This window comes from Lepus europaeus, chromosome 15 (genome assembly GCF_033115175.1).
Source record: "Lepus europaeus isolate LE1 chromosome 15, mLepTim1.pri, whole genome shotgun sequence".
Classification (NCBI taxonomy): Eukaryota; Metazoa; Chordata; class Mammalia; order Lagomorpha; family Leporidae; genus Lepus; species Lepus europaeus.
The window spans coordinates 94,968,443-94,988,690 of NC_084841.1; the positions used below are offsets into that span (position 1 = coordinate 94,968,443).

Here is a 20,248-nt window from a genome sequence, read left to right on the forward strand (position 1 = left end):
TGTGGCACAGCAGGTTAAGCCACGGCTCATAACACCAGCGTCGGCATCACAGCGCCCGTTAAGGGTCCTGGCTGCTCCAAGTCCAACCCAGCTCCCTGCTGCCAGCTAATGGCTTGTGAAGGCAGTGGAAGATGGCCCTAGGGTTTGGGTCCCTCCCACCCACACGGGAGACCCAGGTGGAGTTCCTGGCTTCTGGCTTCGGCTTGGCCCAGCCCCAGCTGATGTGAAATTTGGGGAGTGAGCCAGCAGAGAGATCTCTCTTCCTCTCCCTCTCTGTCACTCTGCCGTTCAGCTAAATAAATAAAACTTTAAAGAAAAAACGAGGCACTGTTTTTTGCATGCCCAGCCGTTAAAAACCATCGTGAGCGAGCGAGGTCACATCTGAAGAAGACCTCTCACTGGTGGTGGTCATGTCCACAATGCCCGGGTGTTCTCCAGATTCTAACACCCGGGAAGCGTGGACGCGGACCACAGCTCTGACGTGGGCATCGTGACGCCGCCGCTTCCACCTCCCACTGCACACGCAGGAAGCCTCACGGCTGTCGGCCCCACCTTCCGGCTCTGCTCAGCACTGCCAGGCCTCCCTGAGCAGCTCCCTCCTCAGACACTGGCTGGCGCCCCATGCGCGATCGTCCCCATAATTGACAGTGACTAGACACAAATAATTCAATTCTGAGCAAAGGAAAGTGAGCCCTCAATGCCAGCTCCATTCCCATCTTTCTAATTACCCGGAACAAAGGGGAGGGAGCGTCTGTGCCTGTGCGAGATTCATTTAGGATGGCGAGAGACAGGGGAGTGGCTGTGGAGGCCACAGGACATCACTGCGCACTGAACACACGTTGGAAGTCGCATGGAAGACGGCAGCTACGCACGTGCCTGCTCCCAGGAGACAGACTCCAGAGCTGACAGAGGGAATTCAAAGGGGAGACGCTGGGAGAAAATGAAATCACAAACGAGGGAGCCGGGCAGACCCACAGTGACCTTCGACCGCAGGGGAAGGAGCCTAACAGCTGCCCAGGGGCTTGAGCCATGAAGAGCACAGAGCACAGGGGCGCCCAGACCCAGGGTTCAGAGTCGCAAGCTGGAGGACGTGTGGCTGCTCTGCGGCCGGCCCCCCTGGTGCTCCTCTGTCCCAGCACAGGAGCTAGGACAGGTCCTGAGCCATGGGGGGGGGGGGGGGGGGGCACTGACCGCTGAGTGGCTCAGAGCCATCGTGTGCTCCAGAACAAGGCACGGGCACAGGGTGGACTCGGTGATGCCTGGGCCCACCACTCGCCCGACCTCCAAAGCCCTGCTCTGCCCGGTGGACCCCGGGGACGTCTGAGTCTCCTGGGATTGGTCTCAGCTCAGAGGTGGGTTAGCTCAGCACCAAGATATTGAACGATTTCCTTTCTGACTGCAGCTACCCTGGTGAGAGGCCACAGGCCCCGCTGGGAAGGCCGGGAGGAAGTCCACCTTGGCTCGAAGCAGCGTCTTCCTCGGGGGCCTGGCCTCCCTCCACTCGGGGGGCTTTGAGACTAGGAATTGATCAAGCGGTCGTGACTCGAACTGGAGCTTTTGTTACTTGAATTAGACTTAGGCCCAGGCGAGGTGACCTCTTCTGCTCAGAGATCAGGTGAGCACTGCGGAGCTTCTATCTCGCCTCCAGGAGTGCAGGGCCACCCGCCATGGCCCTGGATCTGTCCACAGCGACCGTGCTGTGACCTGCCGTCTATCACCACCGCCCGCCTGCCTGCACCCCCCCCCCCTGCAGACTCATCAACCAACTGCACATCGAAAGTGCCCCCAATCCCTGGGTGCGGGACCTGCACACACAGGGCAACAACCACGTACAACGCCCTCATCTGAAGCTCCACGCCACACTGCACTCCTCCGTGTGGGACTCGGGCATCTGCGGGCTGGGGTCCTGGGCCCTGCCCCTCACGGACACTGAGGCCCAGTCCGGAATCCCCCAGCACAATCTCCAGCCATGGAGAGGAGGCAGCCCCAAGAAGGCAAAGCTCTGTGGGCCTGGGACAGGAGCGCAAGGGCTCCAGGGCGCCCTCTGGGGGAGGGGGGGGGCGAGAGTCCCAGCAAGGGGCAGGCGCTGCTCCCAGGGCTGCAGGCTGGCAGGGACCAGATATCCAATGCCAGCGACTCCTGTTCCTGACACCCCAGGACCCCATGTCCTTGGTCTCCCAGGTGTGGGTCAGCTGTGGGGAACGGCATTCTCACTTCAGGGCTGCTCGGGGGTGGTGCTTCTCTGGCCCACGTTTTAACAGAGGGAGGAGTGGGAACCCACACAGCACATCCACCCACTGGGCTCAGAGCACCGGCACAGAGCAGCGCAGCCTCGTATGGAAAGCAGATCCTCTAGCTTCCTCCGCTGTCACCCTCAGCCTCCTGTGACCTCGCCCAGGCCTTGGCTGACACGTGGGGGCAGTGCCTCCTTCCACTTCCGCCCTGGCCAGGGCCCAGCTCCACCTGAGACAGGCCCAGCGCCGTCTCAGGGGTGGGGTGGGTGTCAGGGGCTTGTTGAGTTGCACTGGAGTGGACCTGGGAAACACAGGTGGGGTGAGGGACTCCCAAGACCCAGGGCAGGAGTCAGGGCACAGGCCCAGATGGACAGAATCACCACGAAGGACGCCCTGGGTCATGGCACAGGGCAGGGCAGGCAGCCCTGACTCAGGTGAGAGGTGATCAGGTGTGAACCTGCCTGGATTCAGATCGCCTGCACAGGGGGAGGGTGGTCCATGTGGTGTGTCTGTGAGGAGGGTACAGGGACTGCTCAGGGAGTTTCCAAAGTCACCACCACTTTCTCCCCAACCAGGGACCTTCAATACCTGCCCTTGGGGCCAGCACTGTGGCTGAGCCACCGCCTGCAGTGCCGGCATCCCACATGGACGCCAATTTGAGTCCCAGCTGCTCCACTTCCAGTCCACTCCATGGTAATGCTCCTGGGTAAGCAGCAGAGATGGCCTGAGCCCTTGGGTCCCTGCACCCATGTGAGAGACAAGGAAGAAGCTCCTGGCTCCTGGCATCAGATCAGCTCAGCTCCAGCTGCTGCAGCCATTTGGGGAGTGAACCAGCAGATGGAAGATCGATCTCTCTCTCTCTCTCTCTCTCTCTCTCTCTCCCTCCCTCCCTCCCTCCCTCCCCCCTCCTTTCTCTCTCTCCCTCCCTCCCGCCCTCCCTCCTTCCCCCCAATCTCTGCCTTTCCAATATGAATAAATAACTCAGACCCTCACACCGGAGGCAGGAGCACCTGGAGCTGTGACCTCCCTTCCCCCTTCCGCTCTGCCTCCAGCCTGCTCCATATATGCTACCGGACACTCTGCAGGTGTGGGGCACACCATGGCCATCACGGCAGCCTTCCCTGTCAGGGCAGCAGGCTGAGCGTCCCCACCCAGGCTGGCAAGGAATCCATGCGGTGATGTGACCACGGTTGAGCACTGCTGAGTCTCTGGGTTTCAGTGGCGCCTCTCAGCGAAGCCTTCGGGCAGCTGCACCCAGACACTGCTGGGGTGTAGGTGGCAGACGGAAGCCACGGCCTCTTCAGTGACAAGATGGATGCCACTCACTGGAGGTCCCCTAGCACACAGTCCCAGTGACACCACGCGCATTCAACAGTGCCGTCCACACCCCACTGCCCCGTCACCCCGAGCTGTTCCAGAGAGCACTGTGTCCTCAGCCAGTGGCACACAAATCGAACCCCGGCACTGGAGGAAAAGCCCCTCTCTCTGTCATCACAGAGCGATGACTGACCCTGACCTTCTGTCCCAAGAGAAGACATTTCCACACGGCCCCTAATCTCCAGCCGACGAGAGCTCCTGACACCGTACCACTCACACCCGCGCCCAGCACACCGGGCAGGGGAGCCCAGAGGCGCCAAGGGCACAGTGCAGCAGGGGCGACACGCAGCCACTCCACCCCCTGCACAAAACCACATCCTGCCCCACAGGCTGCCATGCTGACTCACTCACACCACCACCGCCGGCTTCCCAAGCCCGTCGCCGGCCCCGACGCCCTCACACTCCCTGTTTACTGTTATTTTCTGATATTCATTTTACGCCAGACACCTTGAGAAGGAGGTCTCTACATCCTCAAGAATGAATCTGAGGGGCGCTGGCGACATGGCACAGCGGGCTAACACCCTGGCCTGAGGCACTGGCATCCCATAGGGGTGCCGGTTCGAGACCTGACTGCTCCACTTCTGATGCAGCTCTCTGCTGTGGCCTGGGAAAGCAGTGGAGGATGGCCCAAGTCCTCAGGCCCCTGCACCCACAGGGGAAACCAAGAAGAAGTTCTTGACTCCTGGCTTTGGATTGGCGCAGCTCCACCTGTTGCAGCCAACTAGGGAATGAACCAGCAGATGGAAGACCTCTCTCTCTGCCTCTCCTCTTTCTCTGTAACTCTGACTTTCAAATAAATAAATAAGTCTTTTAAAAAAATGAATCAGAAACTATACATCTTCAGTACTTTACTGATTAAGGAAAACTATTTTTTTAAGATTTATTTATTTATTTGAAAGTCAGAGTTAGAGAGGGAAAGACACAGACAGACAGATGTTTTCTATCCACCAATTCACTCCCCAAATGGCCACAACAGCCAAAGCTGGGCCAGGCTCCAGCCAGGAGCCAGGAGCTTCGACCAGGTCTCCCACATGGGTGCAGAGGCCCTAACACTTGGGCCATCTTCTTCTGCTTTCCCAGGCCATTAGCAGGAAACTGGATCAGAAGTGTAGCAGCCAGGGCATGGATCAGCCCCCACATGGGTACCAGCACTGCAGGAGGCAGCTTTTCCTGCCTCTGCACAACGCTGGCCCCTGATGAGGGCAGGATTCTTCTCATCACTCCTGATTAAGGGCGCTCCTAAGTCTGGGGATTCAGTTAGTAGTGATAAAGCTTCGAGCTGAAGAAAATGACGACATCATCGCCACACCATGCACTGTGCTTGGCTACCATTGTTTCTTCATTAATTCAACAGAAGTCAGGGGCTCACTAAAGAACCCACTGTGTCTGAAGATGGAGGCTTCCTATCAGTAGATAGGCTAAGCCCACAGACCTGTGTGACGCTCTAATTATGGGTCTAAGAGTATGACTAATGGGTGTGGGTCTTTCACTCATTCAACCATTCACGGCAGGCAGGACCAGAGCCAGTTCCTGCTTAGATCCAGGGTTTAGGATAAACATGTGTGTGGGGCACCAGTGTTGTGGCACAATGGGTTAACCCTCCACCCGCAGTGCCAGCATCCCACATGGGTGCTGGTTCAAGTCCTGGCTGCTCCACTTTCAATACTGCTGCTTGCTGATGTACCTGGGAAGGCAGCTGCAGACGGCCCAAACCCCTGGGCCCCGCACTCATGTGGGAGACCCGAATGAAGCTCTTGGCTGCTGGCTTCCGCCTGGCCCAGCTCTCTTACAGCCATCTGCGGAGCAAATCAGCAGGTGGAGGCTCTCTCTAATCTCTCTCCCTTTCCTCTGAAACTCTGCCATTCAAATAAGTAAAATAAATATTTAAAATAATGCACTGTGTGAATGGCTGTGGCACAGGCAATTGTCGAAACAGCAGCAGTTTCCCAGAAGGGAGCGAGACAGGACAGCAGCGAGCACGGAGGTCCCTCTCGCGGTGTCTGAAGCCTGACCACTGCCTTCTGGGAACCAGCAAGGCGGCCCAAAGCCACGTGAGGCAGGGCAGGGCCGTACAAAGGGACAGTTTCTTGGCAATAAGGTTCTGCAGAACCACCACCACGGGGAGCAAACACGCCCAGAGCGCCGAGCACCCTTACCCGAATCCTGAGAGCAGGCGGCAGAAGAGGAAGAAGCCATAGCCTTGGACAAACGATGAGAGGAAGGCGAAGAGGGCGTTGATGGACATGCAGACCAGCAGGGCTTGCTTTCTCCCCACCTTGTCCGCCAGGCCACCCCAGAAGAAAGCCCCGACCATCATCCCGAGGTACACGATGCTGCCTGCAAGACACGGAACACAGATGCATCAGAGATAGGCAGGACACTCGGAACAGTAACAAACAAACAAAACACGCCCAGCACCCTCCGTGGGGAGGCTCCATGAAACACACCCTTCGGGACACAGCAGTCAGTATTCAGGTGGCAACTGAGCTGCGGGGGCCACCTTGGCCCCCCTGGCCCACGCGAGGGCTGGTGGGATGACACGGGGTCTGCTGTCCCACACACAGGAGACAGACATGCAGCCTCTAAGCCCTGCAGACGGTACACAGCGGGCTGGCCCGAGTGTCCTGCACAGGCATCCTGGACTTTGACCCACTGCAGCTCCATCTTTGCCAAGATGAGGACCACGTCCAGGGCTTCCTGGTCAAGGTGGAGCCTGCCCTGCTCCAAGTCTCTGCCTCACCAGTGGTGCGGGCCACACCCCAACCCTCCAGACTCCATCCTGCTCTGGCACTGGCCTGGGTGGGATTGCTGGTGGCCTTGGAGAGCCGGGGCCCAGTGGGAGATGGGGTCACTGGGAGCACGGGGGGGAAGAAGCTCTTCCTTGGAGAACCTGTGGCTGAGCGAACACAGGAGTTAATCCTAAACCCTCCTAGCTCTGCTCCTAAAAGAGACTGATTCAGGAGCCTGGACAGAGGGTACCGAGCTGTGAGTGCTGGGAAGCACTGAACGTGGCCTGGATGGCTTCCACTCTTAGGGAAGCAGGAGTCCTCACTGCAGGTCTCCATCACTGGGAGTCTCCACCCACTGCTTTCCAGAAAAACAGCCCCACAGCCCGTCCAGATCTCTGTCCGTGGGACATTACGGTAGCTATGACCCAGGTTAGGTGAGGAATGTTTCCAAAGGGCGAAAATATCTGGGTAAATGGTGCTATCAGTAAGGGAAGTCACATCCAGGCGTGGCTGTGAGGAGGGAACTGTGTGATCAGTGATGGATGGCGCTGGGCGTGGCTGTGAGGAGGGAACTGTGTGATCAGTGATGGACAGGCGCTGGGCGTGGCTGTGAGGAGGGAACTGTGTGATCAGTGATGGAAGGGAGCTGGGCGTGGCTCTGAGGAGGAACTGTGTGATCAGTGATGGACGGGAGCTGGGCGTGGCTCTGAGGAGGGAACTGTGTGATCAGTGATGGAGGGGAGCTGGGCGTGGCTGTGAGGAGGGAACTGTGTGATCAGTGATGGATGGCGCTGGGCGTGGCTGTGAGGAGGGAACTGTGTGATCAGTGATGGACAGGCGCTGGGCGTGGCTGTGAGGAGGGAACTGTGTGATCAGTGATGGAAGGGAGCTGGGCGTGGCTCTGAGGAGGAACTGTGTGATCAGTGATGGACGGGAGCTGGGCGTGGCTCTGAGGAGGGAACTGTGTGATCAGTGATGGACAGGCGCTGGGCGTGGCTGTGAGGAGGGAACTGTGTGATCAGTGATGGACGGGAGCTGGGCGTGGCTGTGAGGAGGGAACTGTGTGATCAGTGATGGAGGGGAGCTGGGCGTGGCTGTGAGGAGGGAACTGTGTGATCAGTGATGGAGGGGAGCTGGGCGTGGCTGTGAGGAGGGAACTGTGTGATCAGTGATGGACGGGAGCTGGGCGTGGCTGTGAGGAGGGAACTGTGTGATCAGTGATGGAGGGGAGCTGGGCGTGGCTGTGAGGAGGGAACTGTGTGATCAGTGATGGACGGGAGCTGGGCGTGGCTGTGAGGAGGGAACTGTGTGATCAGTGATGGACGGGAGCTGGGCGTGGCTGTGAGGAGGAACTGTGTGATCAGTGATGCACAGGAGCTGGGCGTGGCTCTGAGGAGGGAACTGTGTGATCAGTGATGGAGGGGAGCTGGGCGTGGCTGTGAGGAGGGAACTGTGTGATCAGTGATGGAGGGGAGCTGGGCGTGGCTGTGAGGAGGAACTGTGTGATCAGTGATGGACGGGAGCTGGGCGTGGCTGTGAGGAGGAACTGTGTGATCAGTGATGGACGGGAGCTGGGCGTGGCTGTGAGGAGGGAACTGTGTGATCAGTGATGGAGGGGAGCTGGGTGTGGCTCTGAGGAGGGAACTGTGTGATCAGTGATGGACGGGAGCTGGGCGTAGCTGTGAGGAGGGAACTGTGTGATCAGTGATGGACAGGAGCTGGGTGTGGCTCTGAGGAGGAACTGTGTGATCAGGGATGGAGGGGAGCTGGGTGTGGCTGTGAGGAGGGAACTGTGATCAGTGATGGACAGGAGCTGGACATGGCTGTGAGGAGGGAACTGTGTGATCAGGGATGGACGGGAGCCGGGCGTGGCTGTGAGGAGGGAACTGTGTGATCAGTGATGGAGGGGAGCTGGGCGTGGCTGTGAGGAGGGAACTGTGTGATCAGGGATGGACGGGAGCCGGGCGTGGCTGTGAGGAGGGAACTGTGTGATCAGTGATGGACGGGAGCCGGGCATGGCTGTGAGGAGGGAACTGTGTGATCAGGGATGGACAGGAGCTGGGCGTGGCTGTGAGGAGGAACTGTGTGATCAGTGATGGACGGGAGCTGGGCGTGGCTGTGAGGAGGAACTGTGTGATCAGTGATGGACGGGAGCTGGGCGTGGCTGTGAGGAGGGAACTGTGTGATCAGTGATGGAGGGGAGCTGGGTGTGGCTCAGAGGAGGGAACTGTGTGATCAGTGATGGACGGGAGCTGGGCGTGGCTGTGAGGAGGGAACTGTGTGATCAGTGATGGATGGCGCTGGGCGTGGCTGTGAGGAGGGATCTGTGTGCTCAGTGATGGACAGGAGCTGGGCATGGCTGTGAGGAGGGAACTGTGTGATCAGGGATGGACGGGAGCTGGGCGTGGCTGTGAGGAGGAACTGTGATATCAGTGATGGAGGGGAGCTGGGTGTGGCTCTGAGGAGGGAACTGTGTGATCAGTGATGGAGTGGAGCTGGGCGTGGCTGTGAGGAGGGAACTGTGTGATCAGTGATGGACGGGAGCTGGGCGTGGCTGTGAGGAGGAACTGTGTGATCAGTGATGGATGGGTGCTGGGCGTGGCTGTGAGGAGGGAACTGTGTGATCAGTGATGGACGGGAGCTGGGCGTGGCTGAGAGGAGGGAACTGTGTATCAGTGATGGACAGGAGCTGGGCGTGGCTCTGAGGAGGGAACTGTGTGATCAGTGATGGACGGGAGCTGGGCGTGGCTGTGAGGAGGAACTGTGTGATCAGTGATGGACGGGCGCTGGGCGTGGCTCTGAGGAGGGAACTGTGTGATCAGGACAGGAGCTGGGCGTGGCTGTGAGGAGGGAACTGTGTGATCAGGACAGGAGCTGGGCGTGGCTGTGAGGAGGGAACTGTGTGATCAGTGATGGATGGGAGCTGGGCGTGGCTGTGAGGAGGAACTGTGTGATCAGGACAGGAGCTGGGCGTGGCTGTGAGGAGGGAACTGTGTGATCAGTGATGGACGGGAGCTGGGCCTGGCAGTGAGGAGGAACTGTGTGATCAGTGATGGACGGGAGCTGGGCGTGGCTGTGAGGAGGGAACTGTGTGATCAGTGATGGAGGGGAGCTGGGCGTGGCTGTGAGGAGGGAACTGTGTGATCAGTGATGGAGGGGAGCTGGGCGTGGCTGTGAGGAGGGAACTGTGTGATCAGTGATGGACGGGAGCTGGGCGTGGCTGAGAGGAGGGAACTGTGTATCAGTGATGGACGGGAGCTGGGCGTGGCTGTGAGGAGGGAACTGTGTGATCAGTGATGGAGGGGGAGCTGGGCGTGGCTGTGAGGAGGAACTGTGTGATCAGTGATGGACGGGAGCTGGGCGTGGCTGAGAGGAGGGAACTGTGTGATCAGTGATGGAGGGGAGCTGGGCGTGGCTCTGAGGAGGGAACTGTGTGATCAGTGATGGACGGGAGCTGGGCGTGGCTGTGAGGAGGAACTGTGTGATCAGTGATGGACGGGCGCTGGGCGTGGCTCTGAGGAGGGAACTGTGTGATCAGGACAGGAGCTGGGCGTGGCTGTGAGGAGGGAACTGTGTGATCAGGACAGGAGCTGGGCGTGGCTGTGAGGAGGGAACTGTGTGATCAGTGATGGATGGGAGCTGGGCGTGGCTGTGAGGAGGAACTGTGTGATCAGGACAGGAGCTGGGCGTGGCTGTGAGGAGGGAACTGTGTGATCAGTGATGGACGGGAGCTGGGCCTGGCAGTGAGGAGGAACTGTGTGATCAGTGATGGATGGGAGCTGGGCGTGGCTGTGAGGAGGGAACTGTGTGATCAGTGATGGACGGGAGCTGGGCGTGGCTGTGAGGAGGGAACTGTGTGATCAGTGATGGAGGGGAGCTGGGCGTGGCTCTGAGGAGGGAACTGTGTGATCAGTGATGGAGGGGAGCTGGGCGTGGCTGTGAGGAGGGAACTGTGTGATCAGTGATGGACGGGAGCTGGGCGTGGCTGTGAGGAGGGAACTGTGTGATCAGTGATGGACGGGAGCTGGGCGTGGCTGTGAGGAGGGAACTGTGTATCAGTGATGGACAGGAGCTGGGCGTGGCTGTGAGGAGGAACTGTGTGATCAGTGATGGACAGGAGCTGGGCGTGGCTGTGAGGAGGGAACTGTGTGATCAGTGATGGATGGGAGCTGGGCGTGGCTGTGAGGTGGGAACTGTGTATCAGTGATGGACAGAAGCTGGGCGTGGCTGTGAGGAGGAACTGTGTGATCAGTGATGGACGGGCGCTGGGCGTGGCTGTGAGGAGGAACTGTGTGATCAGTGATGGACGGGCGCTGGGCGTGGCTGTGAGGAGGGAACTGTGTGATCAGTGATGGACGGGAGCTGGGCGTGGCTGTGAGGAGGGAACTGTGTGATCAGTGATGGACGGGAGCTGGGCGTGGCTGTGAGGAGGAACTGTGTGATCAGTGATGGACGGGCAATGGGCGTGGCTGTGAGGAGGAACTGTGTGATCAGTGATGGACGGGCGCTGGGCGTGGCTGTGAGGAGGAACTGTGTGATCAGTGATGGAGGGGAGCTGGGTGTGGCTCTGAGGTGGGAACTGTGTGATCAGTGATGGATGGCGCTGGGCGTGGCTGTGAGGAGGGATCTGTGTGCTCCGTGATGGACAGGAGCTGGGCGTGGCTGTGAGGAGGGAACTGTGTGATCAGTGATGGACGGGAGCTGGGCGTGGCTGTGAGGAGGGAACTGTGTGATCAGTGATGGAGGGGAGCTGGGTGTGGCTCAGAGGAGGGAACTGTGTGATCAGTGATGGACGGGAGCTGGGCGTGGCTGTGAGGAGGGAACTGTGTGATCAGTGATGGATGGCGCTGGGCGTGGCTGTGAGGAGGGATCTGTGTGCTCAGTGATGGACAGGAGCTGGGCATGGCTGTGAGGAGGGAACTGTGTGATCAGGGATGGACGGGAGCTGGGCGTGGCTGTGAGGAGGAACTGTGATATCAGTGATGGAGGGGAGCTGGGTGTGGCTCTGAGGAGGGAACTGTGTGATCAGTGATGGAGTGGAGCTGGGCGTGGCTGTGAGGAGGGAACTGTGTGATCAGTGATGGACGGGAGCTGGGCGTGGCTGTGAGGAGGAACTGTGTGATCAGTGATGGATGGGTGCTGGGCGTGGCTGTGAGGAGGGAACTGTGTGATCAGTGATGGACGGGAGCTGGGCGTGGCTGAGAGGAGGGAACTGTGTATCAGTGATGGACAGGAGCTGGGCGTGGCTCTGAGGAGGGAACTGTGTGATCAGTGATGGACGGGAGCTGGGCGTGGCTGTGAGGAGGAACTGTGTGATCAGTGATGGACGGGCGCTGGGCGTGGCTCTGAGGAGGGAACTGTGTGATCAGGACAGGAGCTGGGCGTGGCTGTGAGGAGGGAACTGTGTGATCAGGACAGGAGCTGGGCGTGGCTGTGAGGAGGGAACTGTGTGATCAGTGATGGATGGGAGCTGGGCGTGGCTGTGAGGAGGAACTGTGTGATCAGGACAGGAGCTGGGCGTGGCTGTGAGGAGGGAACTGTGTGATCAGTGATGGACGGGAGCTGGGCCTGGCAGTGAGGAGGAACTGTGTGATCAGTGATGGACGGGAGCTGGGCGTGGCTGTGAGGAGGGAACTGTGTGATCAGTGATGGAGGGGAGCTGGGCGTGGCTGTGAGGAGGGAACTGTGTGATCAGTGATGGAGGGGAGCTGGGCGTGGCTGTGAGGAGGGAACTGTGTGATCAGTGATGGACGGGAGCTGGGCGTGGCTGAGAGGAGGGAACTGTGTATCAGTGATGGACGGGAGCTGGGCGTGGCTGTGAGGAGGGAACTGTGTGATCAGTGATGGAGGGGGAGCTGGGCGTGGCTGTGAGGAGGAACTGTGTGATCAGTGATGGACGGGAGCTGGGCGTGGCTGAGAGGAGGGAACTGTGTGATCAGTGATGGAGGGGAGCTGGGCGTGGCTCTGAGGAGGGAACTGTGTGATCAGTGATGGACGGGAGCTGGGCGTGGCTGTGAGGAGGAACTGTGTGATCAGTGATGGACGGGCGCTGGGCGTGGCTCTGAGGAGGGAACTGTGTGATCAGGACAGGAGCTGGGCGTGGCTGTGAGGAGGGAACTGTGTGATCAGGACAGGAGCTGGGCGTGGCTGTGAGGAGGGAACTGTGTGATCAGTGATGGATGGGAGCTGGGCGTGGCTGTGAGGAGGAACTGTGTGATCAGGACAGGAGCTGGGCGTGGCTGTGAGGAGGGAACTGTGTGATCAGTGATGGACGGGAGCTGGGCCTGGCAGTGAGGAGGAACTGTGTGATCAGTGATGGATGGGAGCTGGGCGTGGCTGTGAGGAGGGAACTGTGTGATCAGTGATGGACGGGAGCTGGGCGTGGCTGTGAGGAGGGAACTGTGTGATCAGTGATGGAGGGGAGCTGGGCGTGGCTCTGAGGAGGGAACTGTGTGATCAGTGATGGACGGGAGCTGGGCGTGGCTGTGAGGAGGGAACTGTGTGATCAGTGATGGACGGGAGCTGGGCGTGGCTGTGAGGAGGGAACTGTGTGATCAGTGATGGAGGGGAGCTGGGCGTGGCTGTGAGGAGGGAACTGTGTGATCAGTGATGGACGGGAGCTGGGCGTGGCTGTGAGGAGGGAACTGTGTGATCAGTGATGGACGGGAGCTGGGCGTGGCTGTGAGGAGGGAACTGTGTATCAGTGATGGACAGGAGCTGGGCGTGGCTGTGAGGAGGAACTGTGTGATCAGTGATGGACAGGAGCTGGGCGTGGCTGTGAGGAGGGAACTGTGTGATCAGTGATGGATGGGAGCTGGGCGTGGCTGTGAGGTGGGAACTGTGTATCAGTGATGGACAGAAGCTGGGCGTGGCTGTGAGGAGGAACTGTGTGATCAGTGATGGACGGGCGCTGGGCGTGGCTGTGAGGAGGAACTGTGTGATCAGTGATGGACGGGCGCTGGGCGTGGCTGTGAGGAGGGAACTGTGTGATCAGTGATGGACGGGAGCTGGGCGTGGCTGTGAGGAGGGAACTGTGTGATCAGTGATGGACGGGAGCTGGGCGTGGCTGTGAGGAGGAACTGTGTGATCAGTGATGGACGGGCAATGGGCGTGGCTGTGAGGAGGAACTGTGTGATCAGTGATGGACGGGCGCTGGGCGTGGCTGTGAGGAGGAACTGTGTGATCAGTGATGGAGGGGAGCTGGGTGTGGCTCTGAGGTGGGAACTGTGTGATCAGTGATGGATGGCGCTGGGCGTGGCTGTGAGGAGGGATCTGTGTGCTCCGTGATGGACAGGAGCTGGGCGTGGCTGTGAGGAGGGAACTGTGTGATCAGTGATGGACAGGAGCTGGGCGTGGCTCTGAGGAGGGAACTGTGTGATCAGTGATGGATGGGAGCAGGGCGTGGCTGTGAGGAGGGAACTATGTGCTCAGTGATGGACGGGAGCTGTGCGTGGCTCTGAGGAGGGAACTGTGTGATCAGTGATGGACGGGCGCTGGGCGTGGCTGTGAGGAGGGAACTGTGTGATCAGGACAGGAGCTGGGCGTGGCTCTGAGGAGGGAACTGTGTGATCAGTGATGGATGGCGCTGGGCGTGGCTGTGAGGAGGAACTGTGTGATCAGGACAGGAGCTGGGCGTGGCTCTGAGGTGGGAACTGTGTGATCAGTGATGGATGGCGCTGGGCGTGGCTGTGAGGAGGGATCTGTGTGCTCCGTGATGGACAGGAGCTGGGCGTGGCTGTGAGGAGGGAACTGTGTGATCAGTGATGGACAGGAGCTGGGCGTGGCTCTGAGGAGGGAACTGTGTGATCAGTGATGGATGGGAGCTGGGCGTGGCTGTGAGGAGGGAACTGTGTGATCAGTGATGGACGGGAGCTGGGCGTGGCTGTGAGGAGGGAACTGTGTGATCAGGACAGGAGCTGGGCGTGGCTCTGAGGAGGGAACTGTGTGATCAGTGATGGATGGCGCTGGGCGTGGCTGTGAGGAGGAACTGTGTGATCAGTGATGGAGGGGAGCTGGGCGTGGCTGTGAGGAGGGAACTGTGTGATCAGTGATGGAGGGGAGCCGGGCGTGGCTGTGAGGAGGGAACTGTGTGATCAGTGATGGAGGGGAGCTGGGCGTGGCTGTGAGGAGGGAACTGTGTGATCAGTGATGGACGGGAGCTGGGCGTGGCTGTGAGGAGGGAACTGTGTGATCGGTGATGGAGGGGAGCTGGGCGTGGCTGTGAGGAGGGAACTGTGTGCTCAGTGATGGACAGGAGCTGGGCGTGGCTCTGAGGAGGGAACTGTGTGATCAGTGATGGATGGGAGCTGGGCGTGGCTGTGAGGAGGAACTGTGTGATCAGTGATGGATGGGAGCTGGGCGTGGCTCTGAGGAGGGAACTGTGTGATCAGGACAGGAGCTGGGCGTAGCTGTGAGGAGGGAACTGTGTGATCAGTGATGGATGGGAGCTGGGCGTGGCTGTGAGGAGGGAACTGTGTGATCAGGACAGGAGCTGGGCGTGGCTGTGAGGAGGGAACTGTGTGATCAGTGATGGACGGGAGCTGGGCGTGGCTGTGAGGAGGAACTGTGTGATCAGTGATGGACGGGCGCTGGGCGTGGCTGTGAGGAGGAACTGTGTGATCAGTGATGGACGGGCGCTGGGCGTGGCTGTGAGGAGGAACTGTGTGATCAGTGATGGAGGGGAGCTGGGTGTGGCTCTGAGGTGGGAACTGTGTGATCAGTGATGGATGGCGCTGGGCGTGGCTGTGAGGAGGGATCTGTGTGCTCCGTGATGGACAGGAGCTGGGCGTGGCTGTGAGGAGGGAACTGTGTGATCAGTGATGGACAGGAGCTGGGCGTGGCTCTGAGGAGGGAACTGTGTGATCAGTGATGGATGGGAGCAGGGCGTGGCTGTGAGGAGGGAACTATGTGCTCAGTTATGGACGGGAGCTGGGCGTGGCTCTGAGGAGGGAACTGTGTGATCAGTGATGGACGGGCGCTGGGCGTGGCTGTGAGGAGGGAACTGTGTGATCAGGACAGGAGCTGGGCGTGGCTCTGAGGAGGGAACTGTGTGATCAGTGATGGATGGCGCTGGGCGTGGCTGTGAGGAGGAACTGTGTGATCAGTGATGGAGGGGAGCTGGGTGTGGCTCTGAGGTGGGAACTGTGTGATCAGTGATGGATGGCGCTGGGCGTGGCTGTGAGGAGGGATCTGTGTGCTCCGTGATGGACAGGAGCTGGGCGTGGCTGTGAGGAGGGAACTGTGTGATCAGTGATGGACAGGAGCTGGGCGTGGCTCTGAGGAGGGAACTGTGTGATCAGTGATGGAGGGGAGCTGGGCGTGGCTGTGAGGAGGGAACTGTGTGATCAGTGATGGACGGGAGCTGGGCGTGGCTGTGAGGAGGGAACTGTGTGATCAGTGATGGACGGGAGCTGGGCGTGGCTGTGAGGAGGGAACTGTGTGATCAGTGATGGAAGGGAGCTGGGCGTGGCTGTGAGGAGGGAACTGTGTGATCAGTGATGGACGGGAGCTGGGCGTGGCTGTGAGGAGGGAACTGTGTATCAGTGATGGACAGGAGCTGGGCGTGGCTGTGAGGAGGAACTGTGTGATCAGTTATGGACAGGAGCTGGGCGTGGCTCTGAGGAGGGAACTGTGTGATCAGTGATGGACGGGAGCTGGGCGTGGCTGTGAGGAGGGAACTGTGTATCAGTGATGGACAGGAGCTGGGCGTGGCTGTGAGGAGGGAACTGTGTGATCAGTGATGGACAGGCTCTGGGCGTGGCTCTGAGGAGGGAACTGTGTGATCAGTGATGGAGGGGAGCTGGGCGTGGCTGTGAGGAGGGAACTGTGTGATCAGTGATGGAGGGGAGCCGGGCGTGGCTGTGAGGAGTGAACTGTGTGATCAGTGATGGATGGCGCTGGGCGTGGCTGTGAGGAGGAACTGTGTGATCAGTGATGGAGGGGAGCTGGGCGTGGCTGTGAGGAGGGAACTGTGTGATCAGTGATGGAGGGGAGCCGGGCGTGGCTGTGAGGAGTGAACTGTGTGATCAGTGATGGAGGGGAGCCGGGCGTGGCTGTGAGGAGGGAACTGTGTGATCAGTGATGGAGGGGAGCTGGGCGTGGCTCTGAGGAGGGAACCGTGTGATCAGTGATGGAGGGGAGCTGGGCGTGGCTCTGAGGAGGGAAGTATGTGATCAGTGTTGCCCGTGGAGCTGGCGTGGCACCCGAGGAGGCGCAGGATTACTACTGGAGGTCCCATCTCGCCGAGGCCCTGCAGGAGTCCTGACCTCATCTTTCCCCACATCCATTGCTTCCCTCAAGCTCTGTTCTCGGTCAGGTCCAGCGACAGCAGCGACAGGTGAGAGCCTGTTCTAGAAGCACACTGCCGCTTGCTGCTAGGGGTCACCCCCGGTTAGTCTAACCACAGGGCTCACGGATCGACATGAGTCCCGGGGCACAGCCCCTGGCCAAGTCTGGTGGCCATCACGCCAGTTAGGAGACAATGCAGCTTTTGCACAGGGCTGAGCTCAGCTGGCTCGGAGGTCTGGGAGTAGCCACAGACCAAGACAACAGCTGTCTTTAGAGACAGGGTTCTTGTACAGCTGGTGGCTGTCCTGGGCCTCCGTGTGCAGGCAGACTTGTCACAGCGCTGACCAGACGCAAATGACCCCTCCCAACAGACCACAGCACGAGACCTCACACGCCCAGCAGCCAACTCCAAGGATGCATGAGCAGAGCCAGGGATTCCAGAGCGGGAGGGCTCGTCAGGAGATGCACAGCCCAGGGAACCCAAGAGCAGACACGTTCGCCCAGCGCGCGCGCACACACACACACACACACACGGGGCTCCAAAGCAGATGGGTTTGCCTGGGAAAAGCACAGTGCAGGGAACTCCAGAGCAGATGGACGTGCCCAGGAAATGCACAGTGCGAGAATTCCAGAGCAGATGGATGACACACACAGGGAATCCCCTAGGCAGGCAATCGGCCCAGGCAGCACACACAGCCCCCTCTTGTCCACAGGGAATCCCCTAGGCAGGCAATCGGCCCAGGCAGCACACACAGCCCCCTCTTGTCCACAGGGAATCCCCTAGGCAGGCAATCGGCCCAGGCAGCACACACAGCCCCCTCTTGTCCACAGGGAATCCCCTAGGCAGGCAATCGGCCCAGGCAGCACACACAGCCCCCTCTTGTCCACAGGGAATCCCCTAGGCAGGCAATCGGCCCAGGCAGCACACACAGCCCCCTCTTGTCCACAGGGAATCCCCTAGGCAGGCAATCGGCCCAGGCAGCACACATAGCCCCCTCTTGTCCACAGGGAATCCCCTAGGCAGGCAATCGGCCCAGGCAGCACACACAGCCCCCTCTTGTCCACAGGGAATCCCCTAGGCAGGCAAGCGGCCCAGGCAGCACACACAGCCCCCTCTTGTCCACAGGCTGGGAGGCTTCAGTCTGTCCTCCCTGCCTCCCAGGGTAATAGCAGCCACGCTTCTTCATGACAATGTCCGTCTTTAAAACCCCTACAGACCAGGGTGATGCCCACAGGTCACAGTGCCCATGTCTGCTCCAGCCCAGCACTGGGGGCACAGCCACCTGCTCCCTGAGGGCAGGCGCCAGGACGGCACCACTGAGCCGTGGTGATTCCTCTGGCACCCCAATGTCTTATCTCCCAGCAACGGCGCCAACAGTCCTGCTACCGACGTCACTGACCCGGCATCTGTCTGTGCCAGGCTCTCTTCCAGAACACTCCAAACACTGGTTCACTTCACTTTCACCACCACCCTGCACAGGGGGGCCACTCTGCCTGGGGAGAGTGCACCTGCGCTTTCCGGGGAAACCCTGCTGTGGGCCGTTCCCCGCTCTCCACTTGTCCTTGGGCTCTTTTGAGGCAGTGAAGATCCTGGGTACATTGTGAGCACTCGGGGGCCAGCGCCAGGTTCACCCTGGGAGATCCTTGCTACGCTGGTGGAGACAGCAGGACTAGTTAGTCTTCCATTGACTAGTAACTGAACTAGTCTTCCACTGACTAGTAACTAGCCGTGAGCTCTCAGGCCAGGCCTCCAGCTTCCCCTGTGCCAAACGCTGGGGCTGGGACAGGTGCTGGGAGGGCCCTGCAAAGCCAGCCAGGCTCTCCTCTCTGCTCCCAGGGAGGGGTGGCCAGGGTGGTCTCTCTCGATGCCTCTTAGGGATCTTCCCTCCCCCACTCACCCAGGAGCCTTGACTGCTACTCCCCAGCTGCCCCACCCCTCCCAATGCTAAGTGCAGCCACACCTGTCCTCGCCTCGGCCAGACCCCACCACTGTCCACAATGGCTAAGTCCAGTGGGCAGACCCTCCCCAGCTGCCCCGCCCCTCCCAATGCTAAGTGTAGCCACACGTGGCCTCGCCCCGGCCAGACCCCACCACTGTCCACAATGGCTAAGTCCAGTGGGCAGACCCTCCCCAGCTGCCCCGCCCCTCCCAATGCTAAGTGTAGCCACACGTGGCCTCACCCCGGCCAGACCCCACCACTGTCCACAATGGCTAATTCCAGTGGGCAGACCCTCCCCAGCTGCCCCGCCCCTCCCAATGCTAAGTGTAGCCACACGTGGCCTCGCCCCGGCCAGACCCCACCACTGTCCACAATGGCTAAGTCCAGTGGGCAGACCCTCCCCAGCTGCCCCACCCCTCCCAATGCTAAGTGTAGCCACACGTGGCCTCACCCCGGCCAGACTCCACCACTGTCCACAATGGCTAAGTCCAGTGGGCAGACCCTCCCCAGCTGCCCCGCCCCTCCCAATGCTAAGTGTAGCCACACGTGGCCTCATCCCGGCCAGACCCCACCACTGTCCACAATGGCTAAGTCCAGTGGGCAGACCCTCCCCAGCTGCCCCGCCCCTCCCAATGCTAAGTGTAGCCACACCTGTCCTCGCCTCGGCCAGACCCCACCACTGTCCACAATGGCTAAGTCCAGTGGGCAGACCCTCCCCAGCTGCCCCGCCCCTCCCAATGCTAAGTGTAGCCACACCTGTCCTCGCCCCGGCCAGACCCCACCACTGTCCACAATGGCTAAGTCCAGTGGGCAGACCCTCCCCAGCTGCCCCGCCCCTCCCAATGCTAAGGCCACAGCATCTCTCCGCCTACAGTTTGCTGCTGCTTCTCATCACTGACCTCACGCCATCAGACACCACCTAGAGCTAAGCCCAGCTCTCCTGCTGCTGTGTTCCCCAACAGTGCTGGGGAGGTGAGCCCATTTGTGTAGTAAACACACACACGGCTTCCTCCTCCATACCCACCACCACCTACTCGCTGAGCTCCAGTCGGGCAGCCAAGAGCTAAGATCCCAGACTGCGGCACAGTGGAGTAAGCTGCCACGTGGGACACCCACATCCAATACAGAAGCACCACCAGCTGGAACCCCGGCTGCTCCACTTCCGATCCAGCTCCCTGCTAATGTGCCTGGGAGACAGCAGATGGCCAAGTGCTTGGGCCCCTGCACCCACGTGGGAGCCCTGGATGAAGAACCTGGCCTCAGCACAGCCTAGCCCTGGTCCTTGAGGCCACTGGGGAGTGAGGCCATTGGGGAGATATATATATATATCTCTCTCTCTCTCTGATTCTTTTAAATAAATAAATCTTAGAGTTAAAAAAGATAAGCAGGTTTGACAGGACCAGGTTTCTCTAACAACAAACAAAAAACCCGGATCTGAATTCTTGCCTGCTACTTCCCGGCTTCGTGATCCTGGGGCCGTGGCTTAGCTTCCTTGCACCCCAGTTTTTACCTGGGCACACAGGGGCTAACAGGGCTACACTGAAGGCGTTTGCGGTTTAGCGGGAGAAGGGCCCCTCACGTCACCGGGTGTGAGGGGAGACAGGGCAGCCGGGGAGGGGAAGGACCCAGAGAAGCACATGCCTGGGCCAGCTCTGGGCATCCTCTGCTTTTCATTCCAAGG

General features: G+C 60.0%; 1 protein-coding gene across 1 annotated transcript in view; it reads right to left on the bottom strand.

Moving 5' to 3' along the window:
- Positions 1 to 20,248, bottom strand: part of SV2C (synaptic vesicle glycoprotein 2C) — a 114,058-nt gene that overhangs the window by 55,124 nt on the left and 38,686 nt on the right. Inside the window, exon 3 of the mRNA XM_062212040.1 lies at positions 5,768 to 5,948. Coding sequence (XP_062068024.1) covers positions 5,768 to 5,948 — 181 coding nt within the window. The remainder of the gene's footprint in view (positions 1 to 5,767; positions 5,949 to 20,248) is intronic.